This window comes from Vanessa tameamea, chromosome 3, assembly GCF_037043105.1.
Source record: "Vanessa tameamea isolate UH-Manoa-2023 chromosome 3, ilVanTame1 primary haplotype, whole genome shotgun sequence".
Classification (NCBI taxonomy): domain Eukaryota; kingdom Metazoa; phylum Arthropoda; class Insecta; order Lepidoptera; family Nymphalidae; genus Vanessa; species Vanessa tameamea.
Genome location: NC_087311.1, coordinates 9,799,985 through 9,820,818, shown reverse-complemented (window position 1 = coordinate 9,820,818; position 20,834 = coordinate 9,799,985). Strand labels below are relative to the sequence as shown.

General features: G+C 32.3%; 2 protein-coding genes across 8 annotated transcripts in view; both read right to left on the bottom strand.

Annotated features, from left to right (window-relative positions):
* LOC113397455 (teneurin-m) overlaps positions 1–15,252 on the bottom strand; it is a 214,979-nt gene extending 199,727 nt beyond the window's left edge. For 2 of the 5 annotated variants that reach the window (XM_026635802.2, XM_026635801.2), the window contains exon 1: positions 14,997–15,251. Coding sequence is in view for 4 of the 5 variants with exons in the window: in XM_026635801.2 (XP_026491586.2) it covers positions 14,997–15,030 (34 nt within the window). In the remaining variant the exon portion in view is untranslated. Of the gene's footprint in view, positions 1–14,996 lie in introns of all 5 variants that reach the window. The other 3 variants (XM_026635800.2, XM_026635803.2, XM_026635804.2) reach the window with 3 other exon arrangements.
* The window catches only part of LOC113397410 (calnexin), a 372,199-nt gene that overhangs the window by 224,161 nt on the left and 127,204 nt on the right, over positions 1–20,834 (bottom strand). The window lies entirely within an intron of this gene.

Sequence of the window (20,834 nt, the reverse complement as noted above, 5' to 3'; positions counted from 1 at the left end):
GTTATGAAGGGATGTGCGGCAAAGCGTGGAAATTTGGAGGGCCCGCAGAAAATAGGTCACGGGCGCACACTAAGCGCGCCGGGGAAAAAAATACGATCCACCCGTAGCGTGAAACGACACGAAATTAAAATATGGCCGACGGCGAAACTAGGCCTTTCATAGAGTAAGGACGTCATTATTCCAGCGAGCAGACGGTACGAAAAATTCTCTTTCACTCTATTTGAACCGGCGTCATTAGAAAAATTTGGCGTCGGCGTACCATTGTGAAAATCCTCACGGTGGCCTTTGTTGAATTTGCTAAAATTATTTTGCGTCTTAGGTCAAAGCTGAAATACGGGTGGTTGTTTTTTAATGTCATTACTTTGAAAAACCGGCAGCGTTTCACGAGCGTCGTCGTGAAAGGGAACGATAGTTTTGCCTGCACAATGGAATATGGGTATAAAAGGTAGAATCTTTTTTTGGTTAGTCATTATTTAGATATAAGAAGTTTGGAGAACTATTTGAATTTAGTAGTACTATATAGTCCTTTATTATATGTAGTATGTAATTTTTTATAATAATATTCGATGAGACTGAAGTGAACGACGTTTTTAAAGCTTCTAACTACAGATGCTATTTGTAGCATAAGTTTGGTTGCCGAATATTCGTGGTAGAGCATGGTAATACAAACTCAATTGGTTGGTAAAACGTAATGATACATATAATAATTATATTATATTGAAACAAAATAATATTCAATTAATATGTACTTGGTTTATAGACACAAATAATTTTTTTTTATTTCCATTTCGTCAAAATACATTTTTATTTTTAAAATTTGTATTAAATTAAAAAAGTTTAAGTTCATGTCATTCAGTGGGACATTTAGTGACACTAATTATTTATCAAGTTGATTGACGTTATCTAAATAACAGAAAGACAATCGATTGATATTAGAAGCTGATAAGTTATTTTGATATCGGTTTATTTATTCGTATTTTATTATTGACGACTCCGACGCGATTCAATGAAATAGACATAAGTTTGATGACGAGTGATAACTTATTTTTGTATAATTGTTGCTCCTTTAGTAGGAAATTTGATTATTTGATAGCCAATTGCACAGGACGTACTAGTGCACAAAATATGAGCAGAAAAACCTTGCACTCTTTACTGCTCTCTAACAACCCCACGTAATGTCAATTCAAACACGACTTCAAAAAGGGATCACAGCTTTAATTGATATTTAATGTTTGATTGTTAGAAGCTCGGCAGTGTAAACACTATCTTCATTCTTCATACACATTCATCTTCGAGCTGCTCTTAAGAATTGGTTAAAACACAAAATAACTTCTTAGCGGCCTGACCTGAGAATTAAATTAAGATTAACGAGCTGGTAAAATATATAAAAAATAAAGGTAGATGTTGCAGTATTCCTCGTCCAAGTCCAAGCAAGCAATGTCATGGGATCATACTATTTAACCATAAAATACAGATTACAAATTTTATACAAAAATCTTGATACACCACTAGTGGATAGTGTAAAAATTGGTGTATGAAATCCGAAGTCAGTTAAGGCGTACCGTAACGAAATTCCCGTAGCGCATGCATCGTAAATTTACGATACGCAAGGGGGTAAGTTGTGTACTTTAGTGCGGTAAGCTTTTACATACGCGATTACGTTATAAACGCTGAGCGACTTCAACTGATATAAACTTCCGTAGCGCGTAATTGTTAAATCAGTTCTAAGTATTAGTTTATAACAAATGTAATAAATATAAATGGTGTTATGTAAATTGAAACTTATTATTAATCATTTCACTTGACTTTATAACAGATATGACCTAATTTTGTTTCTGAGTCTTTTTGCTGAGTTACATTAATATGTACTCTTTTAGCGATAAAATCATCCCAGTTAATATATTAAATTTTATGTAAAGCGTTACAAATATTCCCATTCGAAATTAGAACACTATAATAATTGTATTTCAACCCAGACATATAACGCTATTTGGATGTTAATAGCAATATGATATTTAACAAAACGCAAAATCATTTAAAATAAACCACACCCCATACATGTACACCCGACGCTGTATACGCTGTATACGCTGCCTACTCCACTATCCGACCACGATGCGATCACGATTTTCGCAAAACAAATACAATTTCACGTTAACGTGTACTCGTCGAGCAAGTATAATCATACATATAATGTTAAAAAAATGTAAAACCATGAAACAATCTCTCGTGGCTCCATAGGAAATAAACGATTTAACAATTTGCAATATGACATCATATTACGCCCTCTGGGGATATTTCTACAAACTACGATGTTGACAAATGATTTGACAACATCGGTGAAAGCGTTATTTTGAGGCGGTAACATATATTATATATAAATAGAAGCAATTATATGTCGTTCTTTGCCGAACAGTTACTGGATAGAATAGTCTTAAATTTATACTAATATTATAAATACGAAAGTAAACCTATCTGTTACGTGGCTATCGACTGCGAGGCTTGAACACCAAGGAAGGACATAGGCTTTTTTATATCTAAAAGCTACGAACACCTCTCCTAGGACTCGGATTAAACCATGGACGAAAACTAGTTTAAAATAAACATTTTAAAATATTCTTAAATATATTCTTTTAAGATTTGTTTCGTGGTATCCTTATGACTTTATGCCGTGTGTTGATTAAAAGTTGTAACTTTATGTTAGAGCTTTCTATGATAAATTCAAACCTTATCACAGAACACAATCAAGAAATGTCAAAAAGTGATATCCCATACTGAGATAATAAAAATAACATTCAAAGGACAACCATCAAAGTTGTATGTAACCAGTTGGTTATCCATAGTTCACAAGAGAACCGAAGTAATTTATTACAGAATAGCACTTTGATTCTTTCAGGGATAAAATGTGATTTTCTAGAATATTTACATTACATTACATTAACAGCCTGTAATTTTCCCACTGCTGGGATAAAGCCTCCTTTCCGTTTGAGGAGAAAGTTTGGAGCATATTCCACTACGCTGCTCCAATGCGAGTTGGTGGATTCACATGTGGCAGAATTTCGTTGAAATTAGACACATGCAGGTTTCCTCATAATGTTTTCCTTCACCATCGAGCACGAGATTAATTATAAACACAAATTAAGCACATTAAAATTCAGTGGTGCTTGCCTGGGTTTGAACCCGCAATCATCGGTTAAGATGCACGCGTTCTAACCACTGGGCCATCTCGGCCTGTCTAGAATATTATTAATGAGGTATTCGCGCAAGATGATTAAATAAACGAAACTGATTTGGTTATACGATTCAAAGCCGCTGATTTGTATCCAATTGACTTGAAAGTCATCGACGCCCAAGTCTGATTTTTATCTTTGTAATGATGAACTTATCTGAAAATTGTTTTGTGTTAAAATAAATGAGAATCTATATTTCAGGTGCATGATTAATAATATTTATAAAGATTGTTCCCTGTTACAATACTAACCTAACCTAAAACCCCTGGATCATGTGATATTTTAACTAACCTTCAAAGATTCAGCAACATGCAGAGGGGCTTTGAGAGAGAACTTTCGTGCTACCGTACTTAGAGTTGAATGAATGACAATGATCTTTTTTATTACAATAAACTATCCGCCATGTAACGCTAAATGCAGCCATGTAACGCGACTAGCTGTATTTTAGTGGGACATTTACGCCTGTATTTAAGACTTACCTTCACGTATATATAAGTATATTAACTTTTTAAAATATGTTCTATAGATTGAAGAGATTCTTTCAGATAAAAACTCCAACAAAATCAGTATTAAAATATAATGAAGATGATTGGTAAATATTTAGGTTGAAACTTTATATATAAATTTTACTAGTAAAATATTCACATGTGGATGATGTTTACTAATTATTCGCGGTTAGGTTTTATACATGTTTGTTTTATGTTTATCGTATTGTTTGTTTTGCTTTAATTTTCATCAACAAGCGGGGGATTGCTTATATAAACATTCAGCACTAAATGGTGGCAGTGGATCAGTATGTTATTTATTGGTTTAACAGTTTATAAGCTACTAGCTCCTTACCCCGACTTCGTACAAGTACCTTGTTAACTTGATAATCTTGTATGTAGAGAAAAACATATAATTATCCTTACTTCTCCCTTCAGTGTATCTATTGATTCGAAAATGTACTTATTGAGAAACGTACGCGAACGAAATATCTGTCCTTCTGTAGAAAGTTTAAGCTGTAGTAGTTATTTATGAAATAAACTTAAGATAATATGATTGTGTCTTTTATTGTTAAAGTGTAAATTCCACTTACAAGGAATACTCTGAAATATTTGCTGTTTATTTAAATATATTTCGCCGAAAGTTCTTCATGAAATATACGTCGCAATAAGAGTATACTTGAGAATATTCAATTAATATTGAATGCCTTATTTTTATTAAAACCAAAAAAATTATCACAGAAGAGATCGATAATTTGATTCCTTTACATAATACTAAAAGCAGTATAGCAAGTAATACATACTGAAAAATTATATAAACATCGCTACAAATGCTGCAATTACAATATAATACATCTATAACAATTACTAACAATTATACAGAGGTAACTTGATCGCAATGTTAATAACATAAATATATCTTGCAACTATTACATCCCTTTAATACCTGATCCTAGTCGTGAACAAGTGTTATATAAAGACCAGATTCTAGACTTGTGGCCACTCGTAGCAGCTTACTAAGATTCTTAGCTCTTAGTGTGCAACTTTGTAGTGAATATATAAACAAGTGGTGCTTAACTTTAGGAGAAAATAATATGTATTTACTAGAAAGAATTACTGAAATATGTATCAGCTATTTTGACATTACATTACATTAGCAGCCTGTAAATTTCCCACTGCTGGGCTAAGGCCTCCTCTCCCTTTGAGGAGAAGGTTTGGAGCATATTCCATCACGCTGATCCAATGCGGGTTGGTGGAATACACATGAGGCAGAATTTCGTTGAAATGAGACAAATGCAGGTTTCCTCACGATGTTTTCCTTCACCGCCGAGCACGAGATGAATTATAAACACAAATTAAGCACTTGAAATTCAGTGGTGCTTGTCTGGGTTTGAACCCGAAATCATCGGTTAAGATGCACGCGCTCTAACCACTCGGCCATCTCGGCTTGTATGTGCTATAAGGCACAATAATTACTAGAGAATTTAGCATAGGTTAACTATTTGAATAAAAACATAAACGTTTCTACAAGTAAGTGTTTATAACTAACTATTTATATTGTAAAAGCAAACGCACTATGAACAGTAGTTCAATAAAAGCGGTTACTTTGATCTTATGAGAAACACTTGAAGACGTATCAAGCAATTACATTAAAGCAATGATTGAACAAAAATTTGATTAGAAGCAATATATTACAATTGACTTAATTGATTCGTTCTGATTTCTTGGTCTAGTTGGTGTTATAAAAGGCTAATGGTGTTTTCAATGAGAAATAATATTTTGACGTTTCATTGTTAAGTACTAGAAAATTCTCTACGTTTAACAAACAGGAACTGCGCATCGCCGGAGATAAGGTCACAACTGTGCCTTCTTTTATTATCGATGTGAATAATTATACACACAAATGATACTATGGTCCACTAATTCGTAGCAGATTAGCGTGCTGGAGGGAACAATAAATCCTTTACCTCAACTGTCTTAGACCAGAAAATATTTACTCAGTAGTAGAATATTTATGTTTTGTTACTGAAATCGCTTCAAAACTGCCATTAGCGTATGACCTTCCTTGATCCTTTATTGATCAGTTTTGCCCTAAAAATATATGTAATATTTTAAATTCGAGCTATTTTGTGTCTAGGAGGATTTCTATAAAGTAATAATAACTCGAAAATGCTTTTAATGTTGAAAATCCGAACATTTCCAATACATTACATGACAGACGACAGATGCATCTCGGGCAGAGGAAACCGCTTAATCCTCTCTCGAAATAATGAAAGAACAAAAACACACGTGACGTTGTAACTGTCTCGTTGAAATAATGCCAATAATAATCACATGGAACTACATCTATATCATTTTAAAATGGTTAAGAAAATTTAAATATTTGTTCCAAACAGTTAAGATACCAAGTTTTGAATGAATCATATGTAAAATACTTTGTCACTTAATGTAAGAGAAATTTCATAAAATTTAAGAATTTTTGTTGACTTACTCAATATATATAAGCAGTTGCAACTAAAATTTATCATACTGAATTATTAAAGTCTGCTTTAATAAAAGTACATTGTACCGCATCGCTGGAGGCGATTTCAACTTGGTCGGCCACGTTATCTCAACAACAGTTTTCGGGTTGAAATTTTTGGACCGGTAAATTTTTCGTGGTTGGAATTTTTTTTCGGTAAAATCTAGGACACTAACACGGTTTACAGAATCGTTGGACGTACGGCGATATGTCAACCGTTTTGACAAAACGCTGCCGGCCACTTGTTTTTTGCCCGCAAAAACATTATTTAATTCGACAGTTAAACCGATTTTCTTAAATAACAACATAATATGTTACAATATACAACAAATAGTTCAGCCAATTTCTACAAACGTTCAGTATCATCAAAACAAAAAGAATGCTTGTAAATATCTTGTTTTATATTTAATTTTAATCAAACTAAAAATTTTAATTTTTAGTTTGGCTTGGCATTGGCTACGACATAGGAAATATTAGGAAAAATACAATAATATGTTTTAATAAATTGGATATATGTAAACAAATTTATATCTTCCTCAATTTCTCTCTAATTTTCGTTAACGTCACGTTTAAATATTATCGTTAGTAGAAAACGAGCAAATTATGTTTACAAATCCCTAATGGCTTATCAAGCGTTGCCTTGTCTTTCAAAACGTGGAAGTTTGTAAAACGTGTGCGTAATTCGGTGACAAATTGCGCTTTTCGCAACTTCTGGATTGGAGGTTTATATAACGATAGGGATTTTCGAGATGATTAGTAACTTTTGGAAAATTGTAAACAATACAATAAAATTAATCTTCTAAAATTATTTTATTATAAGTACATTATAAGTAATAATTTTTTTTTAATTTTTAATTGGGCTAACGGGCATATAGTACTGATGGTAAGTAGTTACCACCGCTCATTGGCACCGCAAAATATTGATGCACCTTGGGAACTAAGTTATCCTTGAGCCTGATATGCTGGCTCAATCACCTATCAAACCGGAACACAACAATTTCTACCCAGACGGTAAAAACAATTATAATTTTATCTCTACGATTACATAATTGTATTTTCTAATTAGCTCACCATACAGAAATGTGTCAAAATCTCTTTTATTGGACAAGTTCATTGCAATTATAAGAACAAAATCCAATAAACTAATATATTTAGTATGAAAATAGGTGGAGGTGGAATATTTATATTGTACCAATTAACATGTGTACTGATACATATTTAAAATGTTTCTACTAAATTGGTTTCTCTTAGAAAATATAACATTCAAGAGCTACAGTATCTACATACCACAAAAAAATCAATACGAAACATTTTAATCAAATGAAATAATAAAAAGAACTTAACTGTTAAAACTGAATACAGCCGAATATGTTAAAGAAAATTTTGACGACGAACGATGTAAATCATTCTACTGAACGTCAGTTGACAAAAAAAAAAGTGAACCCAAAACATGTGTACGACATTTAGTATCATTGTATAAAGAACAAAAGCACGAGAGTCCAAGCAAACCAAACTATGCGTTTAGATTTCGGTCGTGACTCTCTTTCAACTTTGGAACCATTATTCTTTATCAACGCCAGAACCAACAATAGATCACATTTAGTAGAATTTTATCAAAGGAATGCTAGTTTCAACGGTGGAACTAAATACGGTATTTATACAAGTAAGTATATTATAGTATCATTCAATATACGGTATGTGTGTACATGCTTTTTTTAAAGCAATTTAAATTAGGAATGTAATCATATAGATTTGCATAACAAGCAAAATAAATAAATCCCTGCAGTTCCGAAAACATAATTTTCCATAAAAGCTTTAGATCTATAATTATCTATTCTGTAGATGGAATAAGCCGATTTGACACATTTCGACAGTTTAAAGCAATTTTTTCCTTCAAAGTTTTGAAAACCTCAATCCATTTGCCATTCATTGCCGTACTAAATACGAATAATAATGAGAAAGAGAAGTGGTTACATTTGTAACTGTCAACAGATTCGGTCCCATTTTTGGAAGTGATGCGTTAAGACGGCTCTTTCCATAATCCTTTGACTAACAAGGAGTGGGACTGAACGAGCTTATTATTTATTCTTCAACATTGAAGATACTCGTAAATACCATTTCTGTCATTGATTTTAGAAATTATGTATGTGTCAATTATCTTTATGTATGTTTTTTTTTAAATATAAAATCTGTTTATTCCTTCTTCTTAAAATTGGCAATCATTAAATACATTTAACTACATTTTGTTTATGGCTGCCCAAAGCAGTATTGGAGCTTATTATAAGAGACGGGAGATGGTTCTTAAGCCAGGATATTATTTTAGGGCAAGGCTTATGCTTGTTTTGCTTATGAGTACAATATATAACAGAAGTACTATGACAATTAAAATATACAACTGTGGAAAACTTATATTTAAAAAATAAACTCTAAGTTATGGAGTATACGGAAAGAATTTTACTCTCGGATATTTTGTGCCGTGTGGCAAACGCAAATCCCTAAAGCATTTCCTTAATTTACATTGATTGACAGGGCAGGCGTCGTTTCGGCTAATCTATAGTGTCACTGAGTGGAGATTAAGAGAGCTCTCCATCCATTTATGCATGACCTTCCCCATCCCGAGACACGCTTGAGAAAGTCATCTACAAGGGGTACATGTATTGTATTTCAGGGCTCTACAATGTGGACACGAAATCGCACAGCTGTGCTCGACGTTATGTTCGTATTCGGATTTTGTTTCAAAACTATGCATTTACGTATCCTTGTTAATAAGAGGACAATTTTTTCATACCTTTACATGAACATACATAACGTAACTCAATCATAGCAGATAATAAAATCTGCTACTGATTTTATGATCTGATATGATTAAGTTATGCTATGGTGCTCATCATATATTTTATTTTGTTGAAAATATAGTTTCGTAACTTATAAACCACTAGTTAGCCCGCAACTTCTCACGCATGCTGGAGGCGGACGTAGGTTTATGTAGGTTCAAGCTTTGTTCATACCAAATTTCATCGAATTCGGTACAGTGGGCTAGCTGTGAAGGCGTAACAGACAGAGTTACTTTTGCATATATGATATGTAGTAGAATAGATTTGTATAAGGTAATTAGAATTTGAAATGAGATGTAATATCTGAGTAAAAAGTCATATATATATATATATTTACCACCTTGTTTACATTAAGTAATCTAAAACGATGATTGCGATATGTAAGCGCCTATTTCGTGAAAGCGTATGTAAACAATCTCGAATGTATTTTACTTTTTTCGTTGGAATTAATCTCAAACGAAAAGTCCTCCGGGAAATTGATGGCGTGAATTTTTTTTTTTCTACAAAACGAACTCTCAAACGATCGTACGTTTCTCGAATAATTATGGAGATGAAGTGAGAAAATTAAGAGAAAAAAAAAAAACGAAATAAGGCAATTGATATCAAAGAGATTTTATCACATTATACTTCTACACTAACTTATAAGTAACGACTTATACATCATCTGTCATTTAATATATTCTCTAAAACAAATTACTATCAACGTCGAATACTAAATTTGTCACTGACCTTACCAGAGGCCAGGGAGGGAGGCTTGTTTAAAAATAATGCTGTTATTTGCTTATCACCCCTTTTATCAAAGGTTTATATAAAGATAAAGGTATGGGACCAAATAGGACATCAATCAAGGGTTTCTGTCCACAAAATTGATATCCATGCCCCTCCATTTATCACTCAATCTTGTGATTTGGTTGGTCTTGAATTTACGACGTGGGCGCATTTGAAGATAAAATAGAATATATTTCATTATCTTAAACTAGATTAAACAATCTGTGTCAGAAGATAATTTGTCTAATTTTGAATAACTTGTAAAAAACATTATTTTTTTTTCTTTAATAACTAATTATAAAATAAAATTAAACTTGTTTAGGAATCAAATATTACAATATCAAGTTATTATATATATATATCAGAATAAATAAGAAATTTAGATTGACGAAAAAACTTTAAGTGACATTATGTAACAATAGATGGCGCTACGTGTAGCAAAATTCATTCCACGAGGTTCTCGGCGTGACCAATTGATTCCCATTCATCGTAACTTGTATCGTTTGTAATTCATTCTAACTGATCATTTCTTGCATCCGAGCATAATCAACAAAATAAGCTTACGTTATAACAGATGAAAGACATGAAGATGTAATCAGAAAAATTTCAACTAACGGATAAACGGACACATTGATATCAGTAAAATATCGCTATCAAAAACATCAGCTGTACGTTATTTTGTATATATATTGGATTTAATTGGCGTTCTAAATTTATATTCTTTAACAATGCATGGTTATCAGTTACCTTCTGATCAAGTTACGAGTCTCTCTTGCCAGTTGACGAAATTACATTATACAACAAATAAAAGCAAACAGGCTGGCTCGTCAATCAATATCTTACTAACATAAGCCTCTCAATATATGGTAATGAGTGTTATCCATTCAGAGTGTATTGTGGTAGAAAATTGAAAAATAGTGCCGACATCTTATAAGGAATTCATTTATTCATTGGTGCAGATGGGGCCAACAATGAGAGGTGTAACCCAGATTTACCATATTTTGGCTGTAAAATAAACAAATAATCCTAAATGAAAATATCGAATTGGAAATTCACCTAACGTAATTCACTCTCGATGGAGACTTCAATCACCTTGATATAAATTCAACGTTCAATTTTGATAATTGTCTAAATCGTTAAAAAATATGAATAGCTTGTTGTTTACATAATATATTTCAAATAATAAATCGATTATTAATACTGAAGACGCGCGACGTTATAAAATAAAATGATTTTTGACGAATAATAATAATAAAATTAGGTAATGTTTTAATAGGGATTTCAAGCTACTATAATAAAAATACCTATTCAAGTAAAAAAAAAAAACCAGTGAACAGCTTTTCTCAGAGTGCGACAAATATGGATCGGTATCATTAGCAGAATGATTAATGCTTAACCCAATTTCGTAGTAAACCGACAGATGGCTACCACTCGCTGCCAAACTATCGTATTCACTATCAGATTCGTAATTACCGAATATGAGCAGCACGTACACTATCAAATTAGTCTTTTGTTAATCTGTTATAGGCTTTGTTGATGTTTATTATGAAACTATCATAGACTGATTAACATGAGTCTATTCACAATGATTATAATAAAGTGTCTATTACCATTAGGTGTAATGCTTTATTGAACCTTTAATATGTTATATATAATTTTTGATGTTGTAGACATCGTAGTCGATTGCATGTAGTTTTTACAATCTTGCAATATTACCCGAGTCATATTTGATTATTTATAAAATTATTGAGAAATACGGCGTTGTTAAGAATACATTAAAATTGACACATAACCTGTATAGAGATATTTCGCAAGATTGACTGCCATCAATTGCCTCCGAGCATCATAATAAACTTCACAAAAAGCAATACAACAACCGGGGTCCTTTAAAACCAATTTGTATCGGCTTTACGATTACTCCGGACCATCAAACAAGGGAGATACTGTGTTTTTATGTCATATTGAGTTTAATCGTCTAACTTACCATTACCTTTTTTATATGTTATAAAATTAGTATTAGTAGCATTCTTCTTGAGTTGTTCATTTTTTGATCATCACGTGATATTTATCAATATCTGAGTCATATAATTCTGTGTCAGAAATAATTTAATCAACGATCCATTAATATTGTAGATGATGTTTGACATTCAACGCAAGTTCGTGTTGATGTGAATGAATATAATTATTTTTGGTCACCCATTGTGTCTTCTAGACATGATTACAGATTAAAGGTTCGAATCTCTGTAATAATTACAGATGTAAACTGTCGTAATGCTGTACGCAATTAGGGATTGTTTTTGTATGACGAAATGATGTTCTGAGAATTGTTTGTTAAACACACACGTGGGAGTTTTGTTCTGAGTGCCGTTTGGATGCATGTGTCGACCTCGGGTTAAATTAACCGGAAACTTTAAGGGATATAGTTAAGATTCCGTGCAGGTCGGCTGCAGTCGGTAAGTAAAACATACCACCCCACAAACAGCCATTTGAAATAACTCCGCGTGTGAATTGTGTTTCTAAATTCAATAACTGTTATTTACAGTCGAAACATAACAAGAAGTATAACATTAATCATTTGGAACATTTTCTCTAAAACTAAATACTGTAAAATATTAAAAAAAAATAACATGCATTTTATTTCACGAGCGAGGTAATATTCATTTATAAGCAAGTAAACATATTCAAAGTTCTAGTTAAAGGAGATAAAATAGAACAATATTCTATTCAATTCGGTTAGAAATCTAATACAAATGTAAATTTAAGCATAAACAAATTTCCTTTGCCGGTAGCAGATAATGTAATCGATAAAGATGAATCTCATTTAAACTAGAATGCAATACGACGTGACACTGCATTTTGTTGTCAAGATACAAACAATACCTAGTAAGGTAAAGCTTATTACGTACCTTATGAGTTCTTTCTACATTATTTTTAATGCAAGTTTTATTAAATACGAAATAATCATCAAGATTCGTTCAAAATTAATCAGTGTAAGATGTTTCAATTCAGTCCGGTTTCGTATTCGGTACAATTTTTCATGTGTAGGATCACACGTGAATTATTGTTTGTATCTACGTGTATGGTTATGAGTCCATGCTAAACAAGAACATAAAAATTAAAGAACGATAGATCAAAATACGACCTATTTTAACATCGAAGTCTTTATCAACTTGTATGTTTTCCCAAAATGAACGTATAAGAATAGGAGATGTAAATTACGTAAAAAGTGAATAGAAAAGGGCGGAACCGGGCTTGATAGTGAACTCATAATAGCATCGTGCGTGCTCGATAGAGCTGCAGTCACGGTATCGCATGGGTGGTCTTGCGGTTAGCCTATATCAATACATTTTTTTACTATTTGCGTCACTAAACTATGTTTGTCAGAAGGTGTTGGTACAGCTTTGTGTAATTTGTTTTCTTTATTGGCTATCGATCTGAATGGACAAACAACATTTTTTGCTTCTCGGTGTTATTTGAATGAAATATGATTTTAATTATTTATTTGTGTAGGATCGATTTTAAATATTTGTATCGGTATGGATAGGAGCGAAAGTGATACTGGAAGTTTGGAGTTATTTTTATTATTGCTGAGCTATGGGAGCTTATGATTTATCAATTAATAGTTTCCAAAATTATTTGAAAGAAGAATTGAATAACCGAATATGAGCAATAAACACAAGGCATCGTGTGATTTGTAGAAGAGGAAAAAAACAATAAGTATTACCAAACAATAAAGATTGTATACCTATGACTCATTTTTTTAATGAGAATGATGAAATAAAATGAACCGATTGTTTACTAATGAATAAATCTACATAATATAATAGTTTTAAGCTCTAGTGTATTTTTATAATTATGCATCAACCATTCAACTAATTACTTTATTTTTTCGTTTTTAATTAATTTAAAACTATATTTTTCTATTACGACACGGGGAAACACGAGTTGTTATTGAATTTAATAAATAAGATCTGTGCTTTCGTAACAAATTATATTTTCTTCAAAACCCTCTTTGGTTAAACTTTCTCATAAATTATTGTGTAATAATTTTAAATCGGACGAGATTTAGTCGTGTCTTTAGAAGATTAATACTTCCATATTTGTTTGAAGTGAAAATGTAAGTAGAAGTAGTCGAGTTTATTTGTAAAGATACGATTAACGATTATAATGTTTTACTTATATTAAATCAAAGTAATTAAAAAAAGTAAATAATCACAAACAAACAATCGCTTGAGTTTGTGGACCTTTTCTTATAATAAAATAATTAAACGAAGTAGACTATAAAAGAACGCAGTACGTATTTTCACCGTTCATTTCCGAAAGCTATTTAGTAATAGCTTCTTATCCTATGTAATCCTTCTCTTTAAAAATGGTGTAATTTATTTCAACGAATCAGACGTAGGATTCTTTGTAATTTTCAAATACGTTTAGCATCGTACAAATCGTGACGATTTCGTCTAGCCCTTTATCAGCTTAATTGAACGAAATCATCATCAATTTGTTCGATCGTAACATCGCTCTTGTTGTTTTTAAGTTATCTTGAGAAAATAAAATAAAGTAGTCACTGTAGTTGCTCATTAGCCGTAAAGTGCTTATCTTAAACTGATACAAATGTTTCTGTTACGGCGCTGCTTTTAAACAGCGTTTGTTTGTTTGTATCATTACCCTAAGCGTGTTTAATTGTTTTTAATTACTTCTTATGTTTCGTGAAGTTTATGCTTTTTCACTTCTTAATAAATTTAGTTAAAAATATTTTTATTTCTTGTTAGATTTTCAATGTTTCCATTTTCATTTGAAGTTACACAACCGTTGTATATACATATGTAATAGTGTAATAGTTAATTAATTATTAAGTAAATTATTTTATAATTACTGAGAATAATATTAAATCAATTGAAGCTTAAAATTATCAAAATGTATCATTTTATTTCCTGTTAAATAAAATAATAATTATTTGAATAATGAAGTGCTTAAAAACAGTTCATAACATAACCTAATATAATAATCTTAGATTCATAAGAGTTTATGAATGAAAAACAAGTTCAAAATCTTTCAAATCACCCCTACATTTCGGGAAATCTAGATATAGGTTGCAGCAGCCGCAGTGCGATATATTCGTAATTACTGCACAATTTCGCTAACAAACCGTAACACTTACGTTGATCGAAGAAGCAGCGGTCCAGACCATTCATAACGTATGCAACCGCATAGTGCACTTAACACACATTTTTTTTTATTTGTCACGTTCACAATCACTTATGGTTATAGCACTGAAAACAAATCACAGCGATGTTCTAACTCGTTCACTCCACAACGTCAGGGCGGGTGCATGGGCACCGGCACAGGTTTTCCTGGACGTGTTACCGTTGCGACGGTCGGCGCGCGACTGAAGTGCGCGCGGCGCTCCAGCCGGCGGGTTGTGGTGGGGAGGGAAAGGATGCGTGCGTTCGGAATCCACTTCCCACGTGCTCTGCGCCGTCCCTTTCTTATGGGACGGGTTAGCTTTTTAAAAGCGCGGGCCGTCGACGCATCGATATGCCCGGGGCGATGTTTCTCAGTAACCTTGTTTATGCGTACTGCAGCTAATAATAACACGCGAATAACACTCGCCGCGTTTGTTGTTGTTTGTTGCGTTTTTTATTGCACTTCACTTTGTATGTTTGAGTAAAGTTTGTATCTTGTGCAATGTTTCGCGGTTCGCTTTCCGGTTAGGAGCGCTCGATTAAAACATGAGATATGTTAACTCAAAGAGAGTAGGTAATTTTACCACTACAAAGAGCAATTTGTTCTAATTGAATTTAGTAAAAAAGCACAGCGCAAAATTATAATAATGATAGCGCTGTTTGAGATCAAACATAAAATTACACGAATAAAGTCATGTCTTACTCTACAATCAACAGAATTGTCGTGTTATTGCGATAAGGGCGTTACGACAAAAATAGTTCCACATTAGGGAATGATTAATACGGACTACACACGGAGTTAAAAAGAGAAAACAATAGTGCCACAAAAGGGGACACCAACTTTGGAGATAGGATACAAAAAGTTAATGTGTTCTTCAAAAAATATTTCGATCTTATCTGCTTGTCAGTCATCGCTCGGTTTTACTGCGTTTTACCAAATATCGACGACAGATATTGACTCATTGTTGAAAAGACTGCGTGCGTTTAGATTTTGATTTACTACGTGTTTGAAAGGGTTGTGTTTATTTATAAATGTCCTGTAAAATATAGTTCGCGACATAAATGTGTTCTCAAAAATTTTGGACGAGCGTTTTAAGATGATTATTTAAAAACAGTTTTTATTATTATTTGAGAATTTTTCTACGATGTTTTAACTATTTACTGTTATATATATGAGTAAATTTTTTTAACCTTTTTGTCAAATGTGATTCAAATTGAATTGAAACCAAAAGAACCTTTTTATCCTTTCTCTCTGTATATTTTAACTTAACTAAAACTTAACTAATGATCTTAAGTGATTTCAGCTACTGTAGCTTGTAAACATCCAACTTCTTAATTCCGGGCTATTACTAAGAATTACTTGACGTTTAATCTAATATTTTTAATAACCCGTAGGATTTGAACATGGTACCTAATTAAATGTAATCGAACACGCTATCCACTAGATCAACGAGTCTGTAAAATAATACTTCAATAAACAAACAATGAGTCTAACTCCATATTATTTACTTTTATAATGTGATAATTTTCCTATTCAATTGAGACGTCGTTATCTAAGCTTGTTGCTGTAATAAAAGTAATATATGTGTTATTTTATTTAACCCCTCACTATCACAATTAAAACGACTCCCACGTATGGTAGAGGCATTAGGATTCCTCGTTGGAGTGTTAAGAACATTACAAAGCAATATAATCTAATAAATAAACAGTGGGGACACATTTAGTCGGAGTGATTAAGGGGTTGAATCGTCTCTGAAGGTGAAACTATTTTGGGTGTGTTATACTTACTAGGCTATAGAATTTAGACTTAGCTAGAATTAAAGGTTAGTTAGTGTCTTGTTTATATGTAAGAAATGTATATAAGTTTTAATCCGATGTAATGTCACTGTTTTTATGTAATTGCTACTAATGAGACCTTATGAAAGAGATTATAGTAAAGACTATAGCAGCTGAATATACCGAAAACATATTTTTAACAACCTTTTGTGTGATTGGAAAATAATGGAAATATAATGTCACGTTTCTGTCCATCTTAGTGTTATTTTTCATATCGTTATTGATTTTATCTGACTCTAACTATATTATCAAATATTCTTCCATCAAAGAGTAGCATAATATCTAAAAGAAGAGTGAGCAAGTGTAAATAAAGACAGGGGATAACAATATATTATCTGTAGTAATATTATAAATGCGAAAGTATGTCGGTCTGTTACGCTTTCACGGTAAAACCATTAAACCGATGATTGATGAAGTTTGGTATGCGGCGAGCTTAAACCCCAAGGAAGGACATAGGTTCCTTTTTATACATAAATCTACAACCATCATCCAATCCCCTAATACGCGTGGAAAACTAGTATACAATATATTTATACATATAAATGATATGTCGCTTATTTTTCTTACATCTAGCTGAACAAATTACTAAGCCCGTTTATAATAAAACCTATATTAGAAGACATAGCGCGTTTTGGAAAAGTTTTTAGTATATAATATTGTTTTATGTAAGTATCGGCGTTTTGCATTTTTGTCCGCTTTAAATTTAGACAGCTCACGTGACCAGCGTGATTTTATAATGACAACGAAACTGTAGTATTGTATAAGATGCCAAAATTATGTTCATGTTATAGGTAGATTATAGGTATATTATAGGTATATTATAGGTATATTATTTATAGGTAGATTCTAGATTAGTGATCGTTTGTCGATGTGGTCATACTCTGATCGTAAATAAATAAAACGAATTACAATATATCCTTAACATCGCCTGATAAAAGGCAGGTTCAAAAATACGCAGAATAAATTTGGAAAAAGGAGGTATTAAAAAAAGATTTGTTGTATAGTAGACGAAATTGTATATGGACATGAATATAAATATATTATATCTATTAGAATTTAAATTCGCAATTAACGGAGTCAATAAAGAAAAAATAGGAACGCAACAATCTGTGGAGATACGATTATTAATAAGAAGAAAAATAATACTTTATGCGTTTCTAGCTGGATTCGCAACCAATGACAGTTATGTTTTATTAAACTTATAATTATTTATGATTGAAACAGGTTCAATTCTGATAAACACGACAAAATTACGATACACTTACCTTGTTCTCTTATATACAATAGAGGTGACATTTATTATTATTATAGTATAATTTGTAAGATAAGCTTCGCGAACATACCAATATATTTTGAACCGAGCTCTCCTTTTCCATATTTGTATGAATGGTCGGCGTTATTGTGGACAATAAGGGAAGTATAGGATTTTGACTATCATGCCTGAACTTTTATATCGTATTGTAAGTTATGTTTAAATGTTTATTCTGAGTTCAGGTAACGGCTAACTCAATTGATATTTATACTGGTGTTATGGTTTTGTACAATAATATATGGGACTGTATGGGTAGCCCCAAACCTACAGTAATTCCACCGCTAACAAGTATTCCGGGTTAAAATGTTATTGAGCTGATGTAGTTATAGGAACAAGGATCTTAGTTCGTGTTAAGGTATTTATAATATTGGTAGATCTTCATAATATGCATAGAAAAATCTTCATAAATATTTTAACTATTGAAGTACGAGTTCGACAGACTTGGAGAAGGTTTCTAAAGGGAAGATTTAACAAGATGAAAATAATAAAAGTCATAAGTAAAATAAATACATGCTTGACGCGAATGGTAAAAATAATCTCTTAATTTAAATAAACGTTCTTAAATTATTTTATAATAATGATTGTTCTTCAATACAACACTACATTAGTACCAGCTGCAAAACAATGTACAAAATTTTAGCTTCATCGTTTGGGTAAAACTGATATAAGATTCAGCTGTGAGATTTGACTCTCGTATACATACGGTAAATTATATAAGTAGGTAAGATATACCTTAAAAGTTAATTCGTTAAATTAATCCTTTTTTTTTGTATAGATACGTAGTCGGGTAAATGGGCCACGTGATGGTTAGTGGTCACGACCACGCCTAGATATTGTCGCTGTAAGAAATAATAACCATTCCTTACATCACGCCAATGCGCCACCAACCTTGGGAGCTAGATGCAAAGTCCCTTGTACCCGTACTTACACTGGCTTACTAACTCTTTAAACCAGAACACAATAATACTAAGTATTGCTGTTTGGCGGTACAGTATTTGATGAGCGGGTGGTACCTACCAGACGGGCTTGCACAAAGCCCTACCAAGTAAATATTTTGTACGCATTTATAATATTAACGAATAATATCTGTTATCCATAGAGAATGTGGATATTTAAACGCTTTTATTTTACTATGAACTTAATCATGGATTAAATTGTTTAGAGTTTGAATTTTTTTATTTATTTGTTATTTTGTATCAAAAAATAATTACACTCGGTATATACAATTCACTATTAAGTAAAATTATTTCTTATTATCTTTCGTATATCCGTATTTTTATAGTCGACCTACGATAATAATAAATTAAAATATCTTTATTATATATACATTACAAAATTTGACAGTTTAGCTGAGGAGTGTCGACTGTAGAACGTAACTTTCATACTTAGTCTCAGCTAAGCTACTATAAATAGTCAGTTATCCGCGATTTTATTTGCTACGTCATCGCTATACGAGCCGCTTTGATACATATTCTCGAAATATTGCTTTAGATGAATTTAAATCAACTTTATGCAAAAATATTTTAATAACTAAAGTATATAAATTTGATTCTCGTTTGATTAGTTTTTTTTACAATTCTAATGTATGTTATTTATCGTGGTAGTGATATCTCCTATTTTCAGTGATGAATATTTTAATTATCGTTTAGTGAGAATCGTTTAAAGAAATATTATTAAGTAATGGTATTTAAAAATATCTATATATTTCTAAATATTACGAAATAATCGGACCCGTTAAAGCTGTGTCCGCAGAGCAAGTGGAACGGAATTCCTGAACGTGAGGGTACTTTTGCGAAATCTTTTTCATTTTATTTCATTTATTTTGGTATATCTTATTTTTCGGGATTCAATTATAACATAAAATAATTTGATCAATTATTCCACATGATTATGTGATCTTTCTGACCGATTATGGCCACGGTCCATTCCCTAGGACTAACCGGACTAGCCTAGACTAGCCGACTGCACATGATATAATTATTATCAAATGTTACGAGTGTGATCGGGAATAGTTCAGGTTCAGGACCAACTAGACGAAAGACTTTCCGAGGCACAAGAGTGCATACATTGCTGACTGGGTATTTATCCAGAGTACCCAAGAACTTCTTTATTGGTCCGCCCGAGTTAGATTCCGGGACCCCGGGATCTGCAGTAAATTCTGATTGAGATATTATGTTGTAACGTTCAGTATACAATGACAAACATTTTTTTACCAACCACAAATATCAGATACCGGTTATGTAAACCGCTCATTGCAGACAAGAAAGTACAAAGTATTTGGATTTCATATGAAAATATGACAGTCAAAATTACAGAACATATGATAAATAAATTAAACGAATTTATTTTTACTCATTACAACTTTCGTATTAAAATACTACATAAGTGTACAACGGACTTAGAAGAGGAAACGTTGATCTGTTAAAAATAGAATTAAACAACACGTTTTTATACAACACTGTTGTCATAGGTGGCCAACGAGCAGGAGGCTCATCTGATGGAAAGTGACTACCACCGCCCATGGACATCTGCAACACCGGGGGGCTTGCAGGTGCGTTGCCGGCCTTTCAGGAAAGAGTACGCTCTTTTCTTGAAGGTTCCCAAGTCGTATCGGTTCGGAAAAACCGTCGGCGAAAGCTGGTTCCAGAGAGTGGTTGTGCGAGGC